The 25756-nt window shown below is 40.4% G+C and overlaps 3 protein-coding genes across 3 annotated transcripts; 1 reads left to right on the forward strand and 2 right to left on the reverse strand.

Moving 5' to 3' along the window:
- Positions 1-139: 139 nt before the first annotated feature.
- On the reverse strand, positions 140-2846 carry psmd13 (proteasome 26S subunit, non-ATPase 13). Its single transcript, XM_068724416.1, has 5 exons — positions 2641-2846; positions 1562-1640; positions 826-860; positions 684-739; positions 140-239 (listed from the first exon to the last, which is right to left on the reverse strand). The coding sequence occupies exons 1-5, from the start codon at positions 2739-2741 to the stop codon at positions 187-189; spliced, it is 324 nt and encodes a 107-aa protein (XP_068580517.1). The 5' UTR covers positions 2742-2846; the 3' UTR covers positions 140-186.
- An 86-nt stretch (positions 2847-2932) lies between these two features.
- On the forward strand, positions 2933-7647 carry sirt3 (sirtuin 3). The gene is made up of 8 exons (XM_068724413.1): positions 2933-3421; positions 3494-3539; positions 4146-4325; positions 4409-4641; positions 4744-4844; positions 5047-5208; positions 5802-6011; positions 6385-7647. Exons 1-8 carry the CDS (start codon positions 3331-3333, stop codon positions 6406-6408), a joined length of 1047 nt encoding a protein of 348 aa, XP_068580514.1. The 5' UTR covers positions 2933-3330; the 3' UTR covers positions 6409-7647.
- A 5292-nt stretch (positions 7648-12939) lies between these two features.
- Positions 12940-24941, reverse strand: drd4b (dopamine receptor D4b). Its single transcript, XM_068724412.1, has 4 exons — positions 24693-24941; positions 22817-22929; positions 19806-20401; positions 12940-13142 (listed from the first exon to the last, which is right to left on the reverse strand). Exons 1-4 carry the CDS (start codon positions 24939-24941, stop codon positions 12940-12942), a joined length of 1161 nt encoding a protein of 386 aa, XP_068580513.1.
- Between the last annotated feature and the right edge of the window lie 815 nt (positions 24942-25756).

Here is a 25756-nt window from a genome sequence, read left to right on the forward strand (position 1 = left end):
ACAGCTCTGTGTGACAATTCAACAACACGAGAAACACTCGCCTACAAAAAGACAGTTTAAACTGAACATTGTAATATTCATTACAAAGGTAGGATTTCTTGTGGGGCTTCAGTATTTCACTGCATTAACTTTAGTTAAGTGTTAATAAACAACTGAGTGTATATTTAAAAACCTGTGATGCATCGCTCAGCTTACCTTTTCCTTGGTCTTCTCGAGAAAAGTGATGGCATCTTTGGGATCTGGCAAGAAGAAAACATTTTTGTAAATACTACAAAATGTGGGCAAACAGTACATATAAATATATATAAATATATATATATATATATATATAAATATATATAAATATATATATATATATATATATATATATATAAAATATATAAATATAAATAAATAAATATATATATATATATATAAATATATATATATATATAAATATATATATATAAATATATATATATATATATATATATATATATATATATATATAAATATATATATATATATATATATATATATAAATAAATAAATATATATATATATATATATATAAATATATATATATATATATATATAAATAAATATATATATATATATATATATAAATAAATATATATATATATATATATATATATATATATATATGTGTGTAAATATTTCGTGCTGCATGTTGTTGTTCTCACCTTTCATCTGTCTGGCAACGTACAGTATAATCTCCATGAGGGACAATGGGTTGATTCTAACGGAGGAACAAAAATAATGAATCAGCATCAAACATGAAACAGGAAGTGATCCGACAGGTGTGAAACGGAGTGTTTATCTCACCTGTGTTCAAAGTCACTGATGAAGTTGTCGTAGAGCTTTAAGGAACAAACGGAGCCGTCAGATCACAGAAATCATCAACATGCTCGACTCGTTAAAGTGAATACTATTGAGATGATGACACGATTTAGGGTTAAAGTTCCTCAGAGCGAGAGAGGAAAGTGTATAAAGTTATTAATGTTTGTTTAAATCCTTTACAATCAGAAACAAAGCTTCATGTTGTGCCTTTACTGAATTAATCGTTTCTTAAAGACGATAAAAAAAAAAACAAAGACATAAACACTGGCAAGTTTGTGAACATAAATAATTGAAATAAAACAATCATAACAATTGATAAACAAATTTCTGTCATCCAAATGAAAGAATCTGAGAACGCTGTCATTGGAAAACAAACTAAATAAGTTACCTAAGATTTTGCAGTGTAATGTAAAACACTTCAACCATCATTTTAATCATTTTATAATTCTGAGGTAACAATGACATTTAGTGGCAACATTGTAAATGCAAAGAATTGTGTATTTCGAAGCATCTAAAAGGATTAAAAGTATCATTTCTGTCCTAAAAAGAAACTTGGATGCAATAACTTTATCAATTCCCTTTAAAAGGTTACATTAACTATATGAACACAGGATATGAAATGTGTGCATACTCAGTCCAGGTTGTGTGCTTTGCATCTCCCTCACAGTGGAGCACAACAGGTGTTATTATTGTTATATTACCATCATGTTAGAGCGGTTACCTGTATGAGGCCATCTCCGGTTTTGAAGCAAGGATCTTTAACAAAGTCTGTCAGCCGGAGAGTCAACTGATGCCACAATCTGTCAATAAAACAAACAAACAATCAGTGTTTGTGAATGTCAACACGTTATCCAGAGGATCAACAAATGTCCTAAAGAAACATCTTAGGTTACGACAGGAAATCAACTCACGAGAAACGTGAAACTGACTAAATCTGTTGTTGTATCTCGATGCCACAAATCTCCACTCAATGCATAGAAACAGATGGTGAGTGAACGGCGAGGATTCAGGTCTCAAGAGGTAAATATTCTATTTTATATTCCACTAAGTTTATCTGTCAGCTTTAGTTACTTAAAAAATTAAGAAGTTAGCACACAAAACACATGAGTTTATAAATATGTTGATAACTGATGTTATATATTAAACTCCCCATCAGTTTATACAAGTACAGCTGGTACTATTAGTCCACAATGAGTCAATTGACGGACAAATGGTAATTATTTTAATAATAGTTTAATAAACATTTTATGGTTCCAGCTTCACAAACGTTAAGATTTGCTGCTTTTCCTTTTAATAATGATAATATTGGCAATGCATCAGTAGAAACCTGGTTTCACATTACTGCACGAGTATTAATAATCTTACGATAATATATATATATATATATATATATATATATATATATATATATATATATATATATATATATATATATATATATATAAATAATAGTACAACAGTCATATGGGTTTCATACTCACATAGCATCCACAGCTAGCTAACAGCTAAAGAAAAACTTGTGATAAACTTTTGTCTTCCTTTGGTCTAAATTGATGATGTTGGCTTCAAAGCTTCAGCCCTATATATACATCTTATTTACGTTAATGGTTTAAATGGTTAGAACATAAAATTAACAATCAAGTTTCCGCTCAGATCTGTAAGAAGGAACTTGCGGCTAACATTAGCCATACAGCAGCTAACGCTAGGTCACTGCATGACTCAGCGTGCATTTGCAATGAATGAGCAAGCTAACGTTAGCTAGCCTAGCATAAGCTAGCTGACTTCTTTTTTTTCTTTTACCTTTTGTTGTGCAACTCCTCCAACGTATGCCACTCCGTCGCCATCTCCGGAGTGGTGCTGTTACTCTGCTGCTGTTTGAGGAACCCGGAGACATCTCTCATGGTGGCGACGAAACTGTAAAGTTAATCTATTATTCGGGTTCTTTTGAGTGGTTATGAGTCTTCAGCTAACGTTAGCTAACGTCAAGTAGCCTGCCGTGTTGTGGGTCTGCTATGGGGCGCAAAGGATGATGGGAAATATAGTAGGCGTTTCCAAAGCTAGCCGTAAACTAAGATTTGTTGTTTTTACCGTAAACTTTACTTTTTGACCGCTAACGTTATACACCTTATGTTTGATTAGGTTTTTTTTTTTGGTAAAGTCGTTTTTTAGACGTTATATACAAAATGTATATTACACTGTAGGTTCTTTTTGATTAATAAACGGTGGATAATTGAAAAAAATAGGAATTCAAGCTCGGTAGCTATCGACAGAGCTAAAGTTAGCTAGGCTATATTGTACATTACGGTACACCCGTCCGCGTCATTAAGAGGTCAAAGGACAACAACAAACATGTCTTCAGGGAGCTAGTCATTATTAGTTACATATTTAATCTGATTTTAGGTGGATAGAGTGCTTTAACATCTCGTATCCGTCAGTAGGAGTGATGCAATAACAATCTACCGGTGACTTTAGTCCAGTTACTGCTCTGTTATGGCTTCTTTAGTGAGTTCCTCATTACTGTCACCTGTCAGACTTTGCGTGTACCTGTGCTCGAGAACAAGCAGGCCGCTCTCTGCAAACGGTTAGTAGACAGACAATGACACCATAATGAAATACGGATTAGTGGTTTGATGAGTGTTGCTTTTTTTAATAGGTCGTTTGAGTCAAAGGAGGTCGTGTCCAGGTGCAGCTCTGTGCAGGTACGTCACACACAAGCTCGTTAGCAGACAGCAGGGGTGGAATGTAACGAAGTACATTTACTCAAGTACAATACTTAAGTATTTGAGGTACTTTTATTTTATGCAACTTCATCCTTCTACTCAACTACACCTCATTTGTTCGCTACAGCAGCAAAAAATATACATAAGCAATCAAAGTAACAGAGTAAAACATTTAAATATTAAGTATACAAATGCACAATATATATTTACGTGATTATGGGCTGTGATGCTTCTGTTAAACCTAATATTTATGTGCATCTCTGTGGAGTTCATGCCAGAGATGGGGACTAGGACTTGGCACAGTGACTTGTGAGAAAAAGACTTGTGAAGGTCCTTAGTTGGAGACCCAGTGTAATTATACGATACAGTCGTACCAACTGTAATTGAACAATAGTTTCCGGTTATTATTCCAAGCCCAGTAATGTTAGCAATGTTTTCCTGTTACCCTTCCTCAGATATAGCTACCATAACCCTCTAAGTAGACCGGATGGCGTGCAAACGTTACGTGTGAGCGTCTCTGCTTCATGCAGAAAAACACATTTATTTTCACTAAACTCCTTCGTTCCTGTTTTGCTTCTTTCGCAGACGAACAAACTCTCCCTGGTGCAATGGGACTCGGGGGTTTTCCTCCCGCGGCGGCGGTTCGGCCGAGGATCGGCAGACCCTGGAGGACGTCGCCAACAGCATCAGAGAGCGGCAGTACAGGAGGGTGGTGGTGATGGCCGGAGCCGGGATCAGCACGCCCAGTGGCATCCCAGACTTCAGGTGAAACTGTTGTTCATTTATGAGTATCTCTGTAAACCTGCTGTCAGTGTCGGGTGTGTTCAGCAGATTTTTTTACCTCGCAGGTCTCCAGGCAGCGGTCTCTACGACAACCTGCAGCAGTACGACCTGCCCTACGCCGAGGCCATATTCGAGCTCAGCTTTTTCCACCAAAACCCGAATCCCTTCTTCGCCCTGGCCAAAGAGCTCTACCCGGGGAATTATCGGCCCAATCTGACCCACTATTTCGTGCGGCTGCTTCACGAGAAGAGTCAGCTTCTCAGGATGTACACGCAGAACATCGACGGGCTGGAAAGATGTGTGTACTTTATGTATTCTTCTAGAAATGACTGCACATCAGTGAGGTACGCGCACACTGACGTTTTTTAAGCCACCTTGCTTTGTCTGCTTGTGCATCAAGTGGCCGGGATTCCTCCTGAGATGTTGGTAGAGGCTCACGGTACATTTGCCACGGCCACCTGCACAGTCTGTCTGAGGGAATACGAGGGGGCGGAGCTACGAGTGAGTTCCGACCCAAAACACAAACTCTTTATTAAGTATTTTTTTGTTTTCCTTCATTTTATACAATTGTACCATTGAGTACCGTTTGATTTTGTGATTAAATGTAAGAGAACACTTTAGACTCTAATGGTTTAAGATGGCCATCTATATTTTTTGAATATTATTAATACGAATGTTCCATCTTGTTTGCGTGTGTCACCAGTCAGACGTGATGAGCGGGACGGTCCCACAGTGTCCCTCCTGTAGAGGTGTGGTGAAGCCCGACATCGTGTTCTTCGGGGAGGAGCTTCCACTTCACTTCTTCAAGTACCTCACAGACTTCCCTCAGGCCGACCTGCTGATCGTCATGGGAACCTCGCTGGAGGTGAGCGCCGCCGGCTTCAGAGCGCATCATGTCCCTGTAATCTGATGTTCTTCCTGCTGAACCGGCATATTAGAGCGAGAGATAACGTGAAGACTGGAACGTGCGCTCTTTGAAGATTATGTTTTTATCTTTATTAAATAGCTTACAGCGAAAATGCTGACGGGAAACATGGGGAGAGAGATAGATATGACACCAGGAAGCCAACAAAATTTTTGATTTTTTATAAATCAATGTGGAATAGTGGATATCAATCATATCTACTATAAAACTCTACTAATTAGCAAAATACCCCCAAAACATACTTAAAAAAGGTTAAAAAACAGTTTGACATGCTTTGAACAGCTGCTCTTCGACTCTGTGACTCTTCGACTCTGTGACTCTTTGACTCTGTGACTCTTCGACTCTGTGACTCTGTGACTCTTCGACTCTGTGACTCTGTGACTCTTCGACTCTGTGACTCTGTGACTCTTCGACTCTGTGACTCTTTGACTCTTCGACTCTGTGACTCTTCGACTCTGTGACTCTTCGACTCTTCGACTCTGTGACTCTTCGACTCTTTGACTCTTTGACTCTTCGACTTTTCGACTCTGCAGGTGGAGCCCTTCGCCAGTCTGGCGGGATCTGTGCGCAGCTCCGTCCCCCGTCTGCTCATCAACAGGGACCTGGTGGGCCCGTTCGCCTGGCGCCGCCGGCCTCATGACGTCGTGCAGCTGGGCGACGTGGTCGCTGGCGTGCGAGCCCTGGTCGACGCCCTCGGCTGGACTCAGGAGCTGGACGCTCTGATGGCGGCTGGTGCTGAGAAAGTGTGTGTGTGTGTGTGTGTGTGTGTGTGTGTGTGTGTGTGTGTGTGTGTGTGTGTGTGTGTGTTGTGGCTACAAACTCATATTTTAACTCTTCTACGTCAGAGTTCCCATGAGCCTTTTAGGGTAGTTCACTTTTCCGTACTTAGTTCATGGTATCTATTGATTGAATGGCCAATGAAGTAAAGTTGAGGTTCTAGTTAATCGTTTTAGTGAATATAAAACAATATCAATTCATGCTTCTTTTCAATCTTTTGGTTTATTGCTGTCAGATAGCACACTGGGGTCTGCTGATACCTTCGTTCAGTGTCATCTCAGTGAGCTGATGTTAGCTGAGGAGTTCACTTACTGTGGTTTTGTGCTCTTTTACCTCCAGGCTGCAACAAAGACAGAAGAGTGACGACTCTACGTCGAGATGGAGGTTTGACTTTATTCACTCACTGTAACAAAAAAAACACCAACACCGCAAGACTAGATCTAGACTTTTTATAATGGGAATCATGTGGCGATACCTGGATCTTTGGTTACATCAAAGGAAACTCACAGACTGGATAATAAGGAACTGCTGCAACAACAAAAATATCAATATCAGCAAAACGCAGGTGAGTGACACGCAGGGAAAACAAGCCAGGTGTATCTGTACAATCCAATATAATGCGCAGCTGATTGACCACGTTGACCTGTTAATAAGAAAGATGTGCAATATTATATTTTATTTATTCACTTCTAACGTCATGAAATGTGTCAAAAGTCTGCGAAAGAAATGTTCGTTTGTACGAAGTCTTTTAATCCCACTGAGAGCCGCTACTTTAGTGGAATTAAAAGTCAGAATTTAAAGGTCCCATATTGTAAAAAGAAAGATTATTATGTATTTGTTTTTTAATTATAAAGCAGGTCTGAATGTTGTATAAAAACTGTGAAAGTATTGAAAGGTCAATCCATGGTGAAATACTCACAGACTCTATTCAGTGGATCCAGCAACGCAGTCCTGCAGTTCAGAGGATGAATTAAAGCATGAAAACATGTTCTATTATAAACCCAAAATACAAATGTGAACATGAAAAATGAGCTCAACATGTCTCCTTTAAATAAATATCAATATTTAAGGCAGGGAAATACAGGAAAATAAAATGTTATGTTTAGCTTTTTAAGCTTTTTAAGTTATTTCCTAAATCGGCTGCTTACTGTAGTTCTTAGTCAAACAAACAGGAGGAAATAGAGCTTTTGTTGGGGACTATTTTCAGCGGCGGATGAATCCACATTAGGTGCTCTAGTGAGCATTTGTGGAATAAGGAGTGTGTGTGTGTGTGTGTGTGTGTGTGTGTGTGTGTGTGTGTGTGTGTGTGTGTGTGTGTGTGTGTGTGTGTGTGTGTGTGTGTGTGTGTGTGTGTGTGAGTCAATAAACTAGAGAGTGTGTGTTCATGGTGATGAAGGAACAACAGAGAGGCCCATTGATTGTTTTTAATGTTTTGGGACAACTGGTTTTGTTCTTTTCTTGAGATTTGAGGGTGTTTGTAACCAGCAGAGGGAGCCAGAGGACTGTGATGAAGACTCCTGTTTCTTCTTCTTCTGCTTTGAGTTGTTTTTACAATGACTGACAGACGAGGCTGCTGTTGAAAGAATAAAAAGTGAACTCTAATACGTTTTTACAATGGCTTCCTAAAACTGTTATTTCGTAAGTTATCCAACAGCTTGTGATGCTACAGTGACTTCCTTTTTTGACACTGATTACATCACTAAAGTCTATATTTAGTGAAGACGTTTCTCAGGTTTTAATGGCGCCATCTGATTTTATTAAAGCGCAAAGTAAAGCTACTTGTTACTGAAGATTTAAGAGGGACTTTACATAATAAGTAAATAGCTGGTGCAGCTCAATCCAGGAGACTTTGATGTGTAAACACGAGTTTGTAAAGATTAGATGGAGAAGTTAAATCCAGACGGTCAGAAATCAATAGATTTGCTGGACGTGGAAGAAGAAAGAGAAACCTGCTCTGAAGCAGACAATCAGAAGGAGATCCTTCTACTCAGGTTTCATTTTCATGTTTTTTCTCAAATATGATCAAAACCAAGATAACAAGGAACTTGTCTCGACTCTCTTTCATCTGTCTTTTTTTCACTTCAGTTTTTTTTTTTTCAACCCGTCTCTCGCCCCTCACTTCAATTTTCACCCCACCTTCGGGTCCTGCTGCTGACGTCACTGCAAAGTATCGCTGCATGAATTTAACCCACTGAAACTTTTCTCTTTCATGCGGATATCTGTGTCCCTCTTTAAAGGGTCTGAAGTCACGTCAGACCACCACGTTGGTCCAGACTGAAATATCTTTTATGATGATATCTGACATGAAATTTACAAGAAACATTAATGTTGAATCCTCCTGACATTTGGTGATCCTCTGGATTTATTTAGTGCCGCCATGAGATTCCCATTTGTGTGTTGTTGTTGTTGTTGTTGTTGTTGTTTTTTTAGTGGAATGTCTCGACACCTATTGGCTGGATTTCTGTGTATTCAGTACAAATGTTCACGTTCTCATCCGGATGAATTGTAATCACTTTGGTGATCGCCTGACTTTTCATGTTTAGCTCAGTCATCGGGTAAAAATTTCACTTTGTCCAATACTTTGGTTTATGACTGAATGACATCACTGTCGGCTGTAGTTTGTGTTTATTGTATAAACTGTATATAAGAAGTGGACGTAGTTATCGTGACGTCACCCATTGGATTTTGGACGTCCGTTTTGAAGCCTCAAGTTCGGTGTTTTGGCCGTCGCCATCTTGTTTTTTTTTGCAACCAGTGAACAGAAGTGACCATATTAGGACTGAGGAGGAGTGACGTAGAGACGCCGTCTACGTTTCTGGTAAGAGACCTTTCAATCACCGTGTAGCCCCGCCCCTAAAGCATCCCCTTCTTTATGGTCTGGTTGACTCTAAATGGACCATAGTTTACTAAATGAACATCATGCTGTATTGAAGAAGACTGTAAACTAGAGATTGAGACCATAAACTCATGTTTACAATGTTTACTGAGGGAATAAATCAAGAGAGAAGTAGAGTCATTTTAGACTAGACTTCTATACAACCAGAGGAGTCCTTGGACATATTAGTGGCAGATCAGGAAGTAAGACTGTGTTGTTTTCCTGCCCAGAAGGCACAATTTAGTTTTTAACATGAAGTCACCACATGTTGAGTAGGAAGTAATAAAACTGTGCAGAACCTAATATCCAATTTGCACATCTCAGCAGGGTGCCTATTCATGGTTTATTCTTCTTACTTGATGGTTTCCCAGCTCCATTAATCCAACAGATATTGTTGGGCCTTTACAACTATATCTCAAAGTCCTTCTGGTACTTTCTAGTTTTCCATCAAAGAGGCAGAAATCTTGCACTACATTGCTTCTTAAATGCATAAATCGATTTCTGGACAGGACCACCGCGCACAGTCCTAGAGAATCAGTGGTCATATGAGGCCTTTTGTGTTGTAGCATTTAGTACGATATCTACGCAGAGGAATGGGTCTGCTGTAGCAAGAAGCTTTAAACAGGAGTCAGACAGCCTCTCCATCTCCAGATGGATTAAATGATCAGAAAGAGACGACTACAACCACAAAGAGATGCAAGACGATCAGAAAGAGACACAAAACGACTACAAAGAGACAGAAAACGTTAAGAAAGAGACACAAAATAACTACAAAGAGACACAAAACGTTAAGAAAGAGACACAAAACAACTACAAAGAGACACAAAACGTTAAGAAAGAGACAAAACAACTACAAAGAGACACAAAACAACTATAAAAAGACAGAAAATGTTAAGAGACACAAAACTACAAAGAGACAATACGACCAGAAATAGACACAAAACGACTACAAAGAGACACAAAACGACCAGAAAGAGACAAAACAACTACAAAGAGACACAAAACGACTACAAAGAGACACAAAACAACTACAAAGAGACAAAAAACATTTAGAAAGAGACACAAAACTACAAAGAGACAGAATACGACCTCAAAGAGAGACAAAACAACTACAGAGATAGAAATTACTAGAAAAAGACACAAAACAACTACAAAGAAATGCAAAAGGATCTGAAAGAGACACAAAACCTGTTTTTCAATGAAAGGTCTGTTCTTCCGGCGCGAGGCGTTGACGCACATGAAGTGATCGAACACGAACTGACATTAATCAAACTGAGCTGATTAGATTTCAGCCACTGGGACATTTAGAAAGATGACACACTTTATTAGAAAGGTTTCCACATAAAACGTGGATATGGCGTACAAGAGGCACAGTCAGTAACCAGACAAACACACTGTGGTGACAGGCAGTAATGGCTGAAAGGACAATTCCACTCAAAGTTAAGCCATCCTGCAGTCGAGAACACTTTCAGTTTCAGGACATGGAAACAACGTCTTCATAAAACTTGACACAAAAGATATCATGACTCTAGTGAGCAACGTTATCAAGACACAATCTGGAAATGCTTCACTTACATTTACAGCAACTTATCAAAGGTTTCATTCAACATCATACAAACATTTTTGAAAGCAACATTTATCCGATATTCATTACTGAGTAAAAACAAAAGACTTCCTCTACGGGGTTGCTGCTTTTTAAGATGTACAGTCTTATGAGTTGAGACTCTTAATATTATTGATGAATCAGAGAAGGTATCATGTGTTGTTTTTCATGTAGCAGAAATAATAGTTTTAGAAGGACATTAGCTCATTCGAGGCTGGATATTAGTGTAACATATAGCAAGTAATTACTGCCACAATGACAAAATAATATATGAAAGTTTTTCATTTTAACAAGACAGATATTTGTCATGTTATGAGGACATATATTTTTGTTATTTCCAGATAAAAAATATTCAGTTTTAACAACGTAGCGCTTCTTTTCTTAGTCCTGAAATTTTGCTGTTATTACACAAAACTTGATAAGTCTTCATTTTAATTCTCATTAAAACAAGTTTTTGTTTTGTTTTAGTGCGACGAGTTGGTTTGTTATTACAAGAAACTTTAGTTTGTTTCAGTTACATATTAATTTTAAGCTCAACCATAATGTTTTTTTTAATAAACCTAACCAAGTAGTTTTGTAACGTTTAGTTGTTATTTTTTAATTTTCACCGTTAACCACTTGTTTAAAACTGTTGAACCTAATTGAAGTTGCACTTTAGTTGACTTGAGAGCTCAACATGTGTTTAAATGTAGAAAAAAAACATCTTATTTCTGCAAAGAAATAAAACAAGAGCAAATTGAGAAACAAATATTTCACAACACTTAAAGAAACACGCTGCAAATACAGAAGCTGAGTAGTTAGACATCTGACATTTGTGTCATGGTGGTAGAATTAAACAGCCACAGTAAAATAATTAGTGGGAGGATCAACTTTCTTCTTTCCGGAGAAGCAGAGCAGAAGTGTTTTTAAAGTGTCAGGTAAAAGACGGTCAGCCTCTCTCCCTGTCCTGTGTGATTCATTTTAACGTGCGTCAGTCATATTCTCACCGCTAGAATGAATCCTATCACTGTGGTTAACAAAAAGCAGAGAAAGCAACAAATTGGTTGTCATTTCCGTGACGTCGGGCCGACCTCATCCTCGAGTGTCTGATGAGTGTTTCTGTCATTATGTGTGACAAAAGGGTTTGAATAGGAAACGGGGGGGGGGGGGGATCTCATTAACTCCTCAGTGTGTCGACAGTTTGACTTCTATCACGGCAGAAAAGACAGAACATCCTCTGAGTTTTAAGGCATATCGCTACTTAATATCATATGAGTGTATTTTTTTTATTTTTTTTTTTTTTTATCAGTACACGACTTTAAATCGTCATGATGAGCCGGTTCCGACTGTGCCATGCTTCCGCTTTGTGAAGTGTTTTACGGATTCAGCACACAGAAGGAATCGGTGATCCAGTCGACTGGATGCCGCTGACTCTCCAGTCCTCCTCCACTTCTGGATGTCACGCTTCAGATTCCTGGGAGGATGAAGCGTTTGGAGCAGCCTCTTCGCCTTCATGTCTTATCACTTCTAATGTGAACTCTGTGCCGATTTTTAAAATAATTTAGTTCCAACATTTGGGGAAATGTTCTTATTCGCTTTTTTTTGCCACGAATTGAAGAAAGATTGATACCACTTTCCATATAGCAAGGAGCCGGTTAGCTTAGCTTAGCTTAGCATAACGACTGGAAATGGGAGGAGTCTCATCAGGTCGTCAGAAAGTTACTCTGAAAACCTAATCTAACATCATCAACCTGTTAGTTAAGTGAGATTTCTGTTATCGGACAGAGCCAGGCTAGCTGTTTCCCTCCGTTGCCAGTCTTTGTGCTAAGCTAAGCTAACCAGCCGCCGACTGTAGCTTCACATTTAGCGCAGAGACGTGAGAGTGGTACTGCTCTTCTCATCGAACTCTCAGCCAAAATCAAAGTATTTCCCCAAAATGTCAAAGTATTCCTTTTAAGCGTATATATATATATATATGAGAACAAGAAAAAAATCAAAGACTGAGTTTAAAGTATTTTCTTTTTAAGTCATGAAGCCTTTTTACGTTCTGGTCTGTGGAAGCTTATTCGATCTCCCGGGGACGTTGATCCTCTCTTGAACAAATCCCCCGTCGTTGGCTGGAGCTGGCAGACCGTAACTTCAACAGTATAGAGTGATTTTGGCTGTACAGACTAACTGAGAGTGGTGAAAAGCTCCTCTCAAGACGGGAGTCCGTCCTTTCCCTCCCGACATCTTCATTTCAGTTTGGGCAGTAAATCCCGGAGGATCAAGAAAGAACATCACCAGACGATAAAACGGACCCATAAATATCATATATATATATATATATATATACGGAGTGTATTTTTCCCGTCAGTCAGATATCATCAACCATCCATCTCCAGAAGTTAACAGGCCAAGCTGGAGCTTCGTGAGCTCCCAGTCAGGAAGCTGGGCGTCAGCAGCAGCTGCGGAAACATTTCTTGAAGAACTTCTTGAACTCCGTGTTGAAGATGGTGTAGATGATGGGGTTGAGAGCGCTGTTGACGTAGCCCAGCCAGGTGACGGTGCTCATCAGGCCGGGGGGGACGTCGCACGTCACGCAGACGGCTCTCGTCGTGTGCACCACGAAGAACGGAGTCCAGCACAACAGGAAGCAGCCTGCATGGAAACAAAAAGACATACGTACGAGCGTCAAGAGTCGGTCGTCAAGGTTTCGTCCTCGACGATAACTTCAGACCCAGACGTCGTGCTTGCATTCATCGTCTTCAGTGCCAGCAGTGGAAAAAAATAAAAAATGTGACACTGTAAATCTCAGAATGTTACAAAAAATGTGACAAATACACATCTGGGGGTTGTTATTCTCTCACCAATTATGCCTTTCTTTGTACCAGTCAATCTTGCTTTTGCTGGCAGCATCGAGGAAATTGCATAAATCAACAACGTGAAGTGTTGGAGGGACTCAAAGCAATTAAAATGTTGGCACGGTGATTTTCTTCTCAAAGAGACGAATCCCGTCTCTTTAGGTTGTGTTTCGTGGCCGACGAAGGTGTTTTGGAAAACTTCACTCCATCTGAGTTCAGACGCGGTGACGTTATTTGTTTTTCATTTTAGTTGCGTGTGGTGGAAGAACGATTCAGAGCCTGTACTTCAGTAAAAAGCCCAAATACCAGGCTGTGAAAACTACTCCACTACATGTTAAAGTCCTGGATTAAAAAGTACAAGTACGCAAGTAATTAATCAGCAAAATGTAACAAAGTAAAAGTACGCATAATGCTGAAAAATGACCCCTGAAGGTAATTCACTGAATTGTTTCTACTGAAGCATTCATGTATAATTACAATTTTTCAACTATTCTTTTTGCTTTTGGGTAGTTTAATATATTTTTACGTAGAAAACACACGATGAACTTATAAAACACGGTGTATTGTATCGTGTGTTATAAGTTCATTGTGTGTTGTGTACGTACAATTTCTTTCTGTGAATGAACTAAAGCTGTCTGACAACAAAGTGTAATGGAGTAGAAATGTACTTAAGTACACTACTCAGGTAAATGTACTACCACTGCATGTAGGAAAGGATCGTTTTGTAAAACGAGAAGATTTTTTTATTCCAATTTTTAAAATTGATTTGGTGCATTTGGACCAAAATCTATTAAAAAAAAATAAAAAATGGTTCAAAGTGAAAGCACTTTTTTGCTGCATTACCAAAAGAATAAATAGAATCAAGAATAGAATAAAGATTCTTTCACTTCCATAGTTCCAGCTTTGCATTCAGAGCTGTGAGCGCTGCGTCGACAGTCACAACAAACTGTAACCGAGTACTCGGATCTTATACTTAAGTAAAAGTAGTACTACCACCGTGTAGAAATACTTTGATGTAAATATTCAAAATTGTACTATAGTAAAAGTTTGCAGTTATAATCCTCCAAATATACCAAAAGTAAACATACTCATTATGCATCCTTTTTTTACGATGTCCTGTCTCCGGCTTTGACTTCACAGCCAGATGTCGACAGATGTGCTGCTGTCTCTTTAGGTCTGAAGATTTAGGTTTTCTGCCTGTAAACTTTTATAAGCTTGTGCTTTCAGTTTCATGCCTGCAAGCTTCATTTTTTTATTAAGGTCATGAGATAAAAAAGAAATCTCACACACCTGCAGACATTATTACAGATTTACTACATGAAGAGGTTTTGTTCTCAGAGCTGTGTGAAGAAAACGGAGAGAAGACTTTTGACCTGTGAGTAGCGGACTTGTGAGACGGTTAGAGATGAGAATCAGAAACAAAAAATGACCCGAACACTTCAGCTTGTAACGAATAATACATCTGTGTTAACCCAAGAACAGACGAGATCAAAGATGGACTGAAGGTGGAAGCTTGCAAACATGAAATAGAATTCACATTCTTGCAAAATGTTTCGGGGCAAAAATCAAAATGTTCGAACTTCAAAAAAAGTGCAGACTTAGAAATAAAAGCTTTGATTCAAACGTTTAAATTTCTAAGATTTCCAGTACAATGCTTTTATTTTCAAGCACGTCTTTTTAAGTACAACAAACTTTCATTTTGTGGTGATTTTGGCGCTCCTGACTCCCTTTAGAGAACCTCTCATTTTACTGCAGCAGGGTCTGACAGTCCGCTCCTCTGTCCTGGTTCTGGTTCTCCCGTTGCCTCCCTCCCCTTCAGCGGGTCCAGCAATACGTCCTGGGTCTCCAAACAGTGTGGCGTCCAGAGAGGAGAAGCTCTGCTCCTGGAGGAGGAGGAGGAGGAGGAGGAGGAGGTGGTGGAGATACTGCTGCTGCCGGGAGCTGAGCTCTCCTCCTCCCTCCGGAGCTCCAGACTGCAGGTCCAAGGCTGCAGGTGAAGCCGGATCTGAGTCTGTCTACGGTGAACTGGTTTCTGCTAGAGGATCTGGGTCTGTCCACGGTGGACCGGTCTCTGCTGGAGGATCTGGGTCTGTCCACGGTGGACCGGTCTCTGCTGGAGGATCTGGGTCTGTCCACGAAGAAATAGAAATGGACCATCTTCTCTCTGATGGTCTCGTTTAGTGATGGAGGTCATATAGCGGATCAGGACTAAACTGAGTCTGATTCAGGACCAGATAAAAGTTCCTCACAGTAACTTTAATATACTAATAATTATGGAAAATAAATATCAAGCTGAACGTAAGAATATAACTTTTGACGGATGACCTCATGCTGCAATGACAGCTCCGTGACAGCTGTCATGACCCTCCATCTCATCTGGAAAACAAGTCCCTCTCTCCTCGTTAGTTTTGTCCAGCTTCAACGGGGAAATGCGTCAAGCGAGGACGTTTCACTGTGACTTGACAGCGCGACTCTGAGTGATTCACGACCGCGCTGACGTCATTAGAGATGAAGTAGAAATGTAACGAGCTCGTTGTCTCGTAATCTTTATCCCGAGACATTACTGCTCAGGGGGGTTTTGATAAATTTTGGATTTCTTGACTTTCCTTTTTTCTCAGAAAGTCATTAGAACCAAAGGAAGGAAAAAAAAAGATACAGAAGAAGAAAATTTTTAAATATTCAACGGCCACACAAGGACATCTTTTGCTGTCCCGATTCAGAGATCTGATTTATATCCCGTCCTCAAACTAAACCTCTGCTGCAAAAACGATAACCTGCCTCTAATAAGCTCGGGTCCCGTGATCAGCGGAGGACTATGAATAACCGCGTCACTAAATCAAACCGAGGACATTTGTCTCAGGTGTCGCCGCGAACGAACGCGTCCGAACGATTCATTAGCTTTGTGTTGAGGGTTTGATGGATAAGGTTCAGGTCTCTCCTTCCAGGAGATGGGAGGACTTTGCATAATGTGCAACAGCTGTACTGTCGGCACATCACTTTGTATTCAGACGCATTCAGGTCTGGTAAGTTGTGTAGGGATCTTTGTCTCTTCTCGTCTGTATCACAGAGTTTACAGATTACGTAGGTCTATAACTTTGTTCATACACCAGAGAGGGTTGACAATAAGTTGGAATATGTTCGAAACGCTGTGTCTATTTCCTCTAGTCTGTTGTATATCTGTCCAGTCTTGAGCTCTAATATTTTGTAGGCACGCTATTTTCATAGTTTGCTGTAAATAATGCCAACTGTCTTTGTATAAATATGTGAGTATTTCATTTTAAGTGTCAAATAAGAAGTCTTCCATGAGATTAACAGGACTGTAACTCAGGCACAAGGAAATATTAAAAATCCTTTATTTTAATGGATAAATCACTAAAGGAGCCAACATGTTTGGACCACTGTGGGTCTTAAATTATAAAGTGTTAAGATATTGATTGTTATTAAGAGAAAATATACTTTATTGTCGCCATGGGGATTTTTTTTTTTTTCTTGGGCAATAGTGCTACACACAGCTGCAATAAAACAATACATGGCCAAAGAAAATGTAAATACAAAGAAGACAACAGAAGCAATACAAAGGAGAAAGATGTGTAAAATATTGCACTTGGCTTGTGAGATTAAAAACTATAAATACATTCTAAAAGTGAGGAAAGAAATGGTAAAACCATGTTATGCGTTGTGCTCTGCGGTGCACGTCGTAAGTCTGCTGACACATAAATTAGTGTGCGGATGGTTCCGTAAATCGCTGCATATATATGTAGCAGTTACACAGTAAAACCAGAGCCAATCGCCGGTGGGTCATTGGTCCAAACAGTGACCCAGAGTCGGATCCCAGCCTGTCTGTGCGCAGAGCAGCGATGGTGTGACCGCATCGTCACGTGCTGCATACTAATTGGATTGAGTGCGTTAAGCTTTAACGGCGTCGCTCCACGTTGAGAGACGGGAGAGTCAAGAGGTGACGCTTTTCATCCCGGCGCTCACAATAAACCTGCGTGAGCGTCTGCAGCCGCACGCCTTCAGTTAACTGAGCTGCAACACAAACATCAATTAAACCGTTAAAGTGTGAAAGCTGATTAAATGTTTCGATCGACCTCGAGAGTCCAAAGTCAATTTTATCTTCATAAACATGCAGCAGGTAAACATTTCTGAGATTAATTTTGTTCATAATGTATTTTGTGATGCTGTGTGATTAATGGGCTCCAAACACAGCTGCTGCTTTTAAACAGGCTAGTAATTAGTATATTGAACTGTTCGGCACTTAAACGCCTCATCTGCTGTCTCGAGCAGCTTTGCTTCCATTTCCTGCTTCAGTGAATAAACAGATTACTGAAGTACACAAGCGGCCGTAATGTAAGGCACAATGCCCCTCGACGGCACAGGAAACAGCATTTTCTCTTTTATGAGTGGAAAAAATAATATCTTCTACGGATAAACAAACAGCAAAAAGGCAATCACTTCTGAGTGGCACCATTTTCATAGAAAGAGAAAGCAATCACAAGAATCTAAAAATCCATTCATGTAGATAATACCTTAAACAAGAGGCACTCGAGATGCCTGACGTCCGACCACACACACACACACACACACACACACACACACACACACACACACACACACACACACACACACACACACGGCCCAGATAATGACATGAACCCTGAAGTCCATTTTATTTATTTTATTATTTTATCCATCTATTTATTTACTTTTATTTATTTGTGTTTTTTTTTTATTGTTATTGGATTTATTATTTTATTTTATCCATCTATTTATTTACTTTTATTTATTTTATTTATTTGTGTTTTTTTTATTGTTATTGTATTTATTATTTTATTTTATCCATCTATTTATTTACTTTTATTTGTTATTTTCACCAGGGACAAATGTGATCTCGATAGCGTCGCAGACTTAAAGTGCCCTTGTTGAAGACAATCAGAGGCTCTTGAACGCACTGCGCTACCCTCTACTCTAAATGTGTTTCCATCACAAACTGTTTTCATAATTCTGCATCCGAATAAACAAAACTGCATCAAATTGCACATCGTGATCATGATGATAAACAATCTTTGGAAGAACAGTGCAAATGTACAAAAGGGCCTCATCCTGCACCAGATATATAAACCAAACACGGGTTCGTTGGCCCTCAGTCTCACTTTCTACGCCAAATGTAACTAAAAATCGGTGAAGAAATCAGATATCCAGCCAACGAACACAGAGTCAACCGATCACAGGAGTCGTTGACGTACAATCAGAGATGTAGAGATGTCACCTCTGAGGAGAAACGTAAAGAAGCAGGAAAAGAAGCTTTTATTCTGAAGGGTGACTTCCTAAATTGACAGAAGCAACTAAATACCTATTTTTTTCTCCATATTGTTACTTCTCTGCCTCCCCTGATGATGTCATAGTGATGTCATCAGGTCATTGTCATCTTGTTTTTAATTAACAGAAAGACGGAGTTATAAACTGGTAACGTGGAGTCTGAAAGACGAGGGTGTAATAACAAACGCCATCAAGTTGCATTATGGGAAACATAGGATCCAGTGTTTTGGGAGGTTTGACCAATACTAAAGACTTAAAGTCAGGATCGTTCTCCTGAAAGTGAACAAACTTCATGGAGATGGTAAACTAAATGACTAAATAACGTAAACCTGCCGTCCGATGAGAAACTACCGTAAAAAACAAGCTTTGAGTCAGAATAACCCCTTCATTATTGGATCTAGACCAGATCTGAGGACTCTCTGGTCCATGTGATCTGGATCAGTAGTACTTTATCGCTCTGGCCTGTGGTGCGTCTTGCAGATGAGGGATCAGTTTCAATACATTTGCAACATGCAAGCTGCAGTTTGGAGCATCGTTAGATGACTGGAGATCATTTTCTCTCTCTCTCGTTCATTTTGACAGGCTTCACTAATCACAACAAATGTCAAGTTTAAATGTTTGTGTGCCTTTTAGTCACTGCTTGGACACACTGGACACAAATAAAACCCTCCTCATCTGAACGTGTCGGAGCGACACCCACGTTTGTTTGTTTGTTTGCGTGCAGTCAGGAGAAGCACGATTCCAGCTTGAGCGTATAAGTCGTGCTCACAAACTGTCTTTTTGAAACAGTCCCCTTTGCCAAAGCTTGAACTAAACCTACAAGCAGCAAGCTCTGTGCGTAACGTGTCTGACAGAGACGCAACGTAGTGATTCGTAGTTCAGGATTAAAACCATAGACTGTAAGAAGTGGACGTAGTTATCGTGATGTCACCCGTTGGTTTGTGGACTGCCGTTTTGAAGCCTCGATATTGGCATTCTGACTGTCGCCATCTTGTTTTTTTTGCAACCAGAAGTGACACGAGAGGGTGGAGCTAAGTACAACTGCATGTGTTTTCAGAATTGATTAAAACATGGTTCTTTAACTGTTACTATAGCTGCTGTGTGCTTCTGATTGGAGGAGAGGGACAACATGAACACTCACCTACTACTACAGGAAGCACCTGCATAGCTTTCCTCTCCCTGCTGTTGATCTTGGCTCTCTTCTTCCTGTGCAGCTGCTGGCTGAACGTCAACGTGGGCACCGAGTTCTCTCGGTACTGCCGGGGATAGGGAATCTCCTGCTGCATGTAGTCGTCCGTGTCGTCCAGCCGAGACTGGGCCAAGTCCCTCTCGATGATCCTGGGCAGAGGCATGGGCAGCGGCCCGGGGATGGTGCCCGCCAGCGAGGGGAGGGCGGTGGCGACGGCGGCGTGCTGCAGCTTCCTGCAGGCCTCGATGCTGCTCCGCAGCTTGATCTTACGCGACGCCTCCCAGTGTCGCAGCCCGCGGAAAACCCCGAAGTAGAGCAGGACCATGATGGGGCAGGGGATGAAGAAGGAGCAGACCGAGGAGTAAACCACGTAGTTGTTGTCCTCCAGCTTGCACTCGGTGGGGTCGCGGTTCGGCACGTCGTTGATGCCGAAGATGACGGGCGAGGCCACGGCCAGGGCCAGCAGCCAGGTGGCCGCCAGCAGGACGAGCTGACGGTGGTCCACGTGTTTACGGTTGTAGTTTAGAGGGATGGACACGGCAATGAACCTGGAAAGGAAAGGAAGCTGCGTTAAGACTGTAAAGAACACGTCGAAAAGACATTGGTTACTTATTGCCTGTTAGATATTTATTCCTCGTTATTTCAATTACTTTGTATTTGTCAGATATTAATCACTCCAAAGCTTTAATTTCTCATGATGCCTTTACTTTGATTAAAGGGTTACTTTAAAGAAGATGCTGCTTAAGATGCTGCTTAAAATAGTCAAAATAAGTAGTTCTACTGCTACGCCCTGCTGCTCCCGACAGTCGCTGTTCATTTCTACGTTTTACAGGTGTTTCATGTGTGAAATGTAAATGGTCTGTTTGTCATGCAGAGACCTTCTGCAGCTCCCATCTGCCGTCTTTTTTTCATTAACACTTGAGTTTTTCCTCTGTCTTCAGCATCAGAGACCAACACAAGCAGTGCATATTTAAAACATGTATGTTAAATTATTTTATAAATGGGACCAAATGAATGCATTCAGGCAGAGCGAAACGGACTCCTCTCATCAGTCAAACACACAGAATGTTCTCTAGCCTTTCATATTCGGTTCAATGTTATAAGTTGGCTACAATTATTTCCTTGTATGTGCAGCATACCTCGGCAAATAAACAATTCTGATTCTGATAGAAATTGAATAAAAGATTAGAAAAGAAATGACACAAATGTATTTGGTGACCCTAATAAAATGTCCTGCGACCCACCTGTGGGTCCTGACCCCATCAACACATTAGTCCTTATTTGTTATGCAATCTTTTGTAATCACTAATTTGGAGCATTTTTAGTTTTTTGTCATGTGTTTGTTAAAATGTGTTTTTTAGAAAAAAAACTGCAGCACTCCAGTTGTTTTAAAAAGCCAAAAGGTGAAAGAATCACCTCCATCACTTCACTCCTCTATTGTTTTGGTGAATTTTAATTTCAACTAATGGACTGCTGACATCTTCAGCAAAGCTCTAATGAACCGAAATTCAGTGCAGGAGAATCACACATCAGTGTGGTGAACTCTGCTAGAACCAAGCAGCATTTTAAATTGTACTCTACCAGGCTGTTTGCATGCAGCGTTCGTAACTATACCCTCAGAAATGAAAGCACTGTAGTTTGTAGATTTCCCGCGAAAGCAAATTGTATGTAATCAACGTAATCATCAACCAGGAGGAAAGGTCACAAAGCTCTGGAGGGGAGGTGGAACTGGAAGTCAACACTGATTTATTTATCACGTAACTTCCATACATAAGTAACGGCACTTCCATAGTTATTTGTCCCAAACCACGGTCTTTTCCTGAACCTATTGAAGTATTTCCAATATTTTTCCTTTACGAAACCTAACTCAATATTTCACGATCTTTTCCAGAACCTAACTAAGTATTTCACAATCTCTTCCGAAACCTAAGTATTTTACGATCTTTTCCGAAACCTAACTAAGTATTTCACGATCTTTTGCGAAACCTAACTAAGTACGATCTTTTCCGAAACCTAACTAAGTATTTCACCATCTTTTCCGAAACCTAACTAAGTATTTCACGATCTTTTCTTAAACCTAACTCAATATTTCACGATCTTTTCCTGAACATAACTAAGTATTTCACGATCTTTTCCGAAACCTAACTAAGTATTTCACCATCTTTTCTTAAACCTAACTAAATATTTCACCATCTTTTCCGAAACCTAACTAAGTATTTCACCATCTTTTACAAAACCTAGCTAAGTATTTCACGATCTTTTCCGAAACCTAACTAAGTATTTCACGATCTTTTCTTAAACCTAACTAAGTATTTTACGATCTTTTCCGAAACCTAACTCAGTATTTCACGATCTTTTCCAAAACCTAACTAAGTATTTTACGATCTTTTCCGAAACCTAACTCAGTATTTCACCATCTTTTCCAAAACCTAACTAAGTATTTTACGATCTTTTCCGAAACCTAACTCAGTATTTCACGATCTTTTCCGAAACCTAACTAAGTATTTCACCATCTTTTCCAAAACCTAACTAAGTATTTTACGATCTTTTCCGAAACCTAACTCAGTATTTCACCATCTTTTCCAAAACCTAACTCAGTATTTTACGATCTTTTCCGAAACCTAACTAAGTATTTCACCATCTTTTCCAAAACCTAACTAAGTATTTCACCATCTTTTCCGAAACCTAACTAAACCTTACTAACTTTTCGTAAGATATCGTACGAATCGTTGTATGAGAATACGTTGTGTCTACAGTAGAATATTTAAACAGTATCTGTTGTCTGATTCTTTAATGGATACAATTCTACTCTTGTTTAAACTTTCAGATGATTATGAATGGTCCCCCCTCTGGTTTCCACATTCCCTCGTTCCGTTGGCTCACATATTAGATAACCTGAATGAATATCAAGAGGTCCGATTGATGTCTTCATCTAAACCTTGACCAGACAAACACACTCATACCTGTCCACGCTGATGGCACACAGGTTGAATATGGATGCGGTGCACAGCATCACATCCATGGTCATCAGGCTGTCACACATCACCATGTTCAAGGTCCAAACTCCCCCCTGAAACTACACACAAATACAACACACACACACAAAACAACACCAACTGATTAGCTGCTCTAAATCTTGAGAGCAAATATGTTTAATCCTCTTGCACCACTGCAGCTCAGCGTTGACACAAACATTCCTCCAGTGAAACACTTTCTCCTCACCTGACTTCTCCTCAGGTGAACATGGCGAGGGTTTTAAGACTGACTCCTCTAATCCGGTGAATGCATGCGAAAGAACCTGCCGGCGTGACTCTGGGTAGATTAACTGTCTGCAGCCACTGGCACGGGTAACAAGTTCACAAATGCAGCTAATTAAGGAGGACTTAAGGGGGGACGCCTCAGTAGGGCATCTCTGAGACAGACAGGGAAGCGGGCAGGTGGCGTTTAACACTTTATTAAGGGCTAGATCACCCTCTCCAACGTCTTTATAGTGCCTGGAATATTGTGATTCATGGGCCGTGCCTCTCCTAATAACCAGTGCGAACCCCCCTCCCCTGTGTCTCCGTAGTCCTTAATTGATCCTGATTAAAACAAGTGAGAGAGGCAGCACGTCGATGGTCTTTTTTTTTTTCTATTCTGTGCCACAATGAGCCGGCTCTGGTGGGTTTAATGAGAAACCATCCAAGAGCGGATTAGCTCGAGCATTGATCCTTTTCATAATCTTAGGCGGGATTGCTCAAATATTTGATTTTACTTGAGAATTGTGAGATTTATTAGACTCCTATCCGCGTAAACGTGTGTTCTTACACACTAGGAACTGAGGTGTGACATGTCTGCAGGTGTTCGGAGTGATACAGGCTTCTGGAACGGATGGATTGTAAAACAATGGGCCTCGTTGGCGCAGACATGTGAAAGGCCCCACGACTCGATCTACACTGGAGCAAAACGGCAGACAGAAAGAGACACAAAGCCACTGTCAGCGACTTTTTATTTTGTGTGTTTCTGTTTTGCGTGTTTGGTAATTTTTGTCAATTTTTGTAGTTTTGCACGTCTTTGTGGTCGATCTGTGTCTCTCTGTGGTCATTTAAATGTTTTGGTGTTCATTTTACTGCTTTTTGTAGTTGTTTTGCGTGTCTTTGCGGTTGTTTTGCGTGTCTTTGTAGTTGTTTTGCGTGTCTTTGCGGTTGTTTTGCGTGTCTTTGTAGTTGCTTTGCGTGTCTTTGCGGTTGTTTTGCGTGTCTTTGTAGTTGTTTTGCACAACTTTGGTTTTGTGTGTCTTTCTGGTCATTTGGTGTCTCCGGGGTCATATTGTGTGTCTTTGTAGTCATTTCCTTTGTCTGGTTTTGTGTGTCTTCATAAGTCGTTTTGCATCCTTGCAGTCGTTTTTCATGTCATTTTGTCTTCGCAGTTCTTTTCCGTGTCTGTAGTTTTAAAAGGCTTTGTAGTGATTTTGTGTATTTTCAGTCATATTGTCATGTCTTTATGGTCATTTGGTTTCTCTTTGTCATTATATTGCATGTCTCTGTAGCTTTGCGTTTCCTTGTAGACTCATTTTGTGTCTTTCAACAACATTCTGCAGAACAATTTGCATGAGTCTATTTTACACAAACTGCCCCCTGATCTTTCATTACCAAAGTTTTTGGACCCTGGTCTCGGTGTGAGCTGCAGACATATTTTAAACTAGAAACAGGATTTGGGAACATTTCAGCACTGAATAAGAATATTTTCTCACATCCTAACACATCCTGGTATAATGACCCCCCGTGACCCCTCGTGCGCCTCGGGTTTGTACCCGGTTGCCTCGTTCGGTAATCCACCTGGTTCTAGATCTGCGCTTACCTCTGCGTAAACAAAGAGCGGCAGCACCAGCACCGCCAGCAGCAGGTCCGCAAACGCCAAGCTGACTATGAAGTAGTTCGTCGTGGTTTTTAAAGCCTTCTCCAGATACACGCTGAGGCACACGAGCACGTTCCCACCGGTGATGATCACAATCAGCAAAATCCCGAATATCAGCGCCGGGAAGTTGTAGTCAGCGACCGCAGCCTCCGGCAGCGTGTCGTTGTTGAAGTCGGTGGAGATGTCCGACATGGTCGCCGGTGTTCCGCCGCGCGCCGCAGACTGACGGGCTCCTTGTCCGACGGAGAACGACTCTCTCCGGGGGCAGTTTTCATCTATGAGCCGTATCCAGCAGTCCAGAGATAAGCACGAGCGTTACAGGTGAAGTCCGAGAGAGAGTTTTTTTTTCCTCCGGCCCCGTGAGGACGCTCATCTGACGCGTTCAGGCTCCAACACCGAGTCCGCGCTGCGCTAAGCTCTCCAAAACGCGCACTAAGAACCTGCTTTTTATCCGCTTTACCCAGCGCCCCTCGTTTCACGTTTCTTTTACATTTACCGAAAGGAGCAGGGGCTCTCACAGCTTTGTGTGGATCCGTGTCCCTGTCCGTCTTCTCAGTCCGCTCCTTAAGGAATAAGTTAGCCGAGTGGACGAATCAGGAGGCAACAGCTTAACGCCATCTGCACAAAGCTGCTTACCGTGAACGGTCCCAGCAGGAGAGTGTGAATCAGCTGTTGGACAAAGACAACACACATCGTGTCAGAGGGATGTTTTGTTTTCGGTTGTTGAATGAAACCCCTCATGATGTGACTCTGATTGGTTGATTCGCAGGTTAAGAAAATCTGTTCGATAAAACTCGACCAAATATGGATGAAACGTTATATTTTAGATCATATTTTAATGTAAAGCAGATCATCACATTTAAATGCATAAAAAATATCTAGAATGTACAGTTACCCCTAATCTAAAAAAAACCCATCACAACCAAAACCGTTTTAACCTTCAATACTGTCAATTATGATCAGAACGAAGTACTCTGATCAACAGTGTATAAAGTGTATAAATACTC

Source organism: Cebidichthys violaceus, unplaced genomic scaffold (genome assembly GCF_023349555.1).
Source record: "Cebidichthys violaceus isolate CVI_PGR_0920_01 unplaced genomic scaffold, fCebVio1.0.p SCAF_30, whole genome shotgun sequence".
Classification (NCBI taxonomy): domain Eukaryota; kingdom Metazoa; phylum Chordata; class Actinopteri; order Perciformes; family Stichaeidae; genus Cebidichthys; species Cebidichthys violaceus.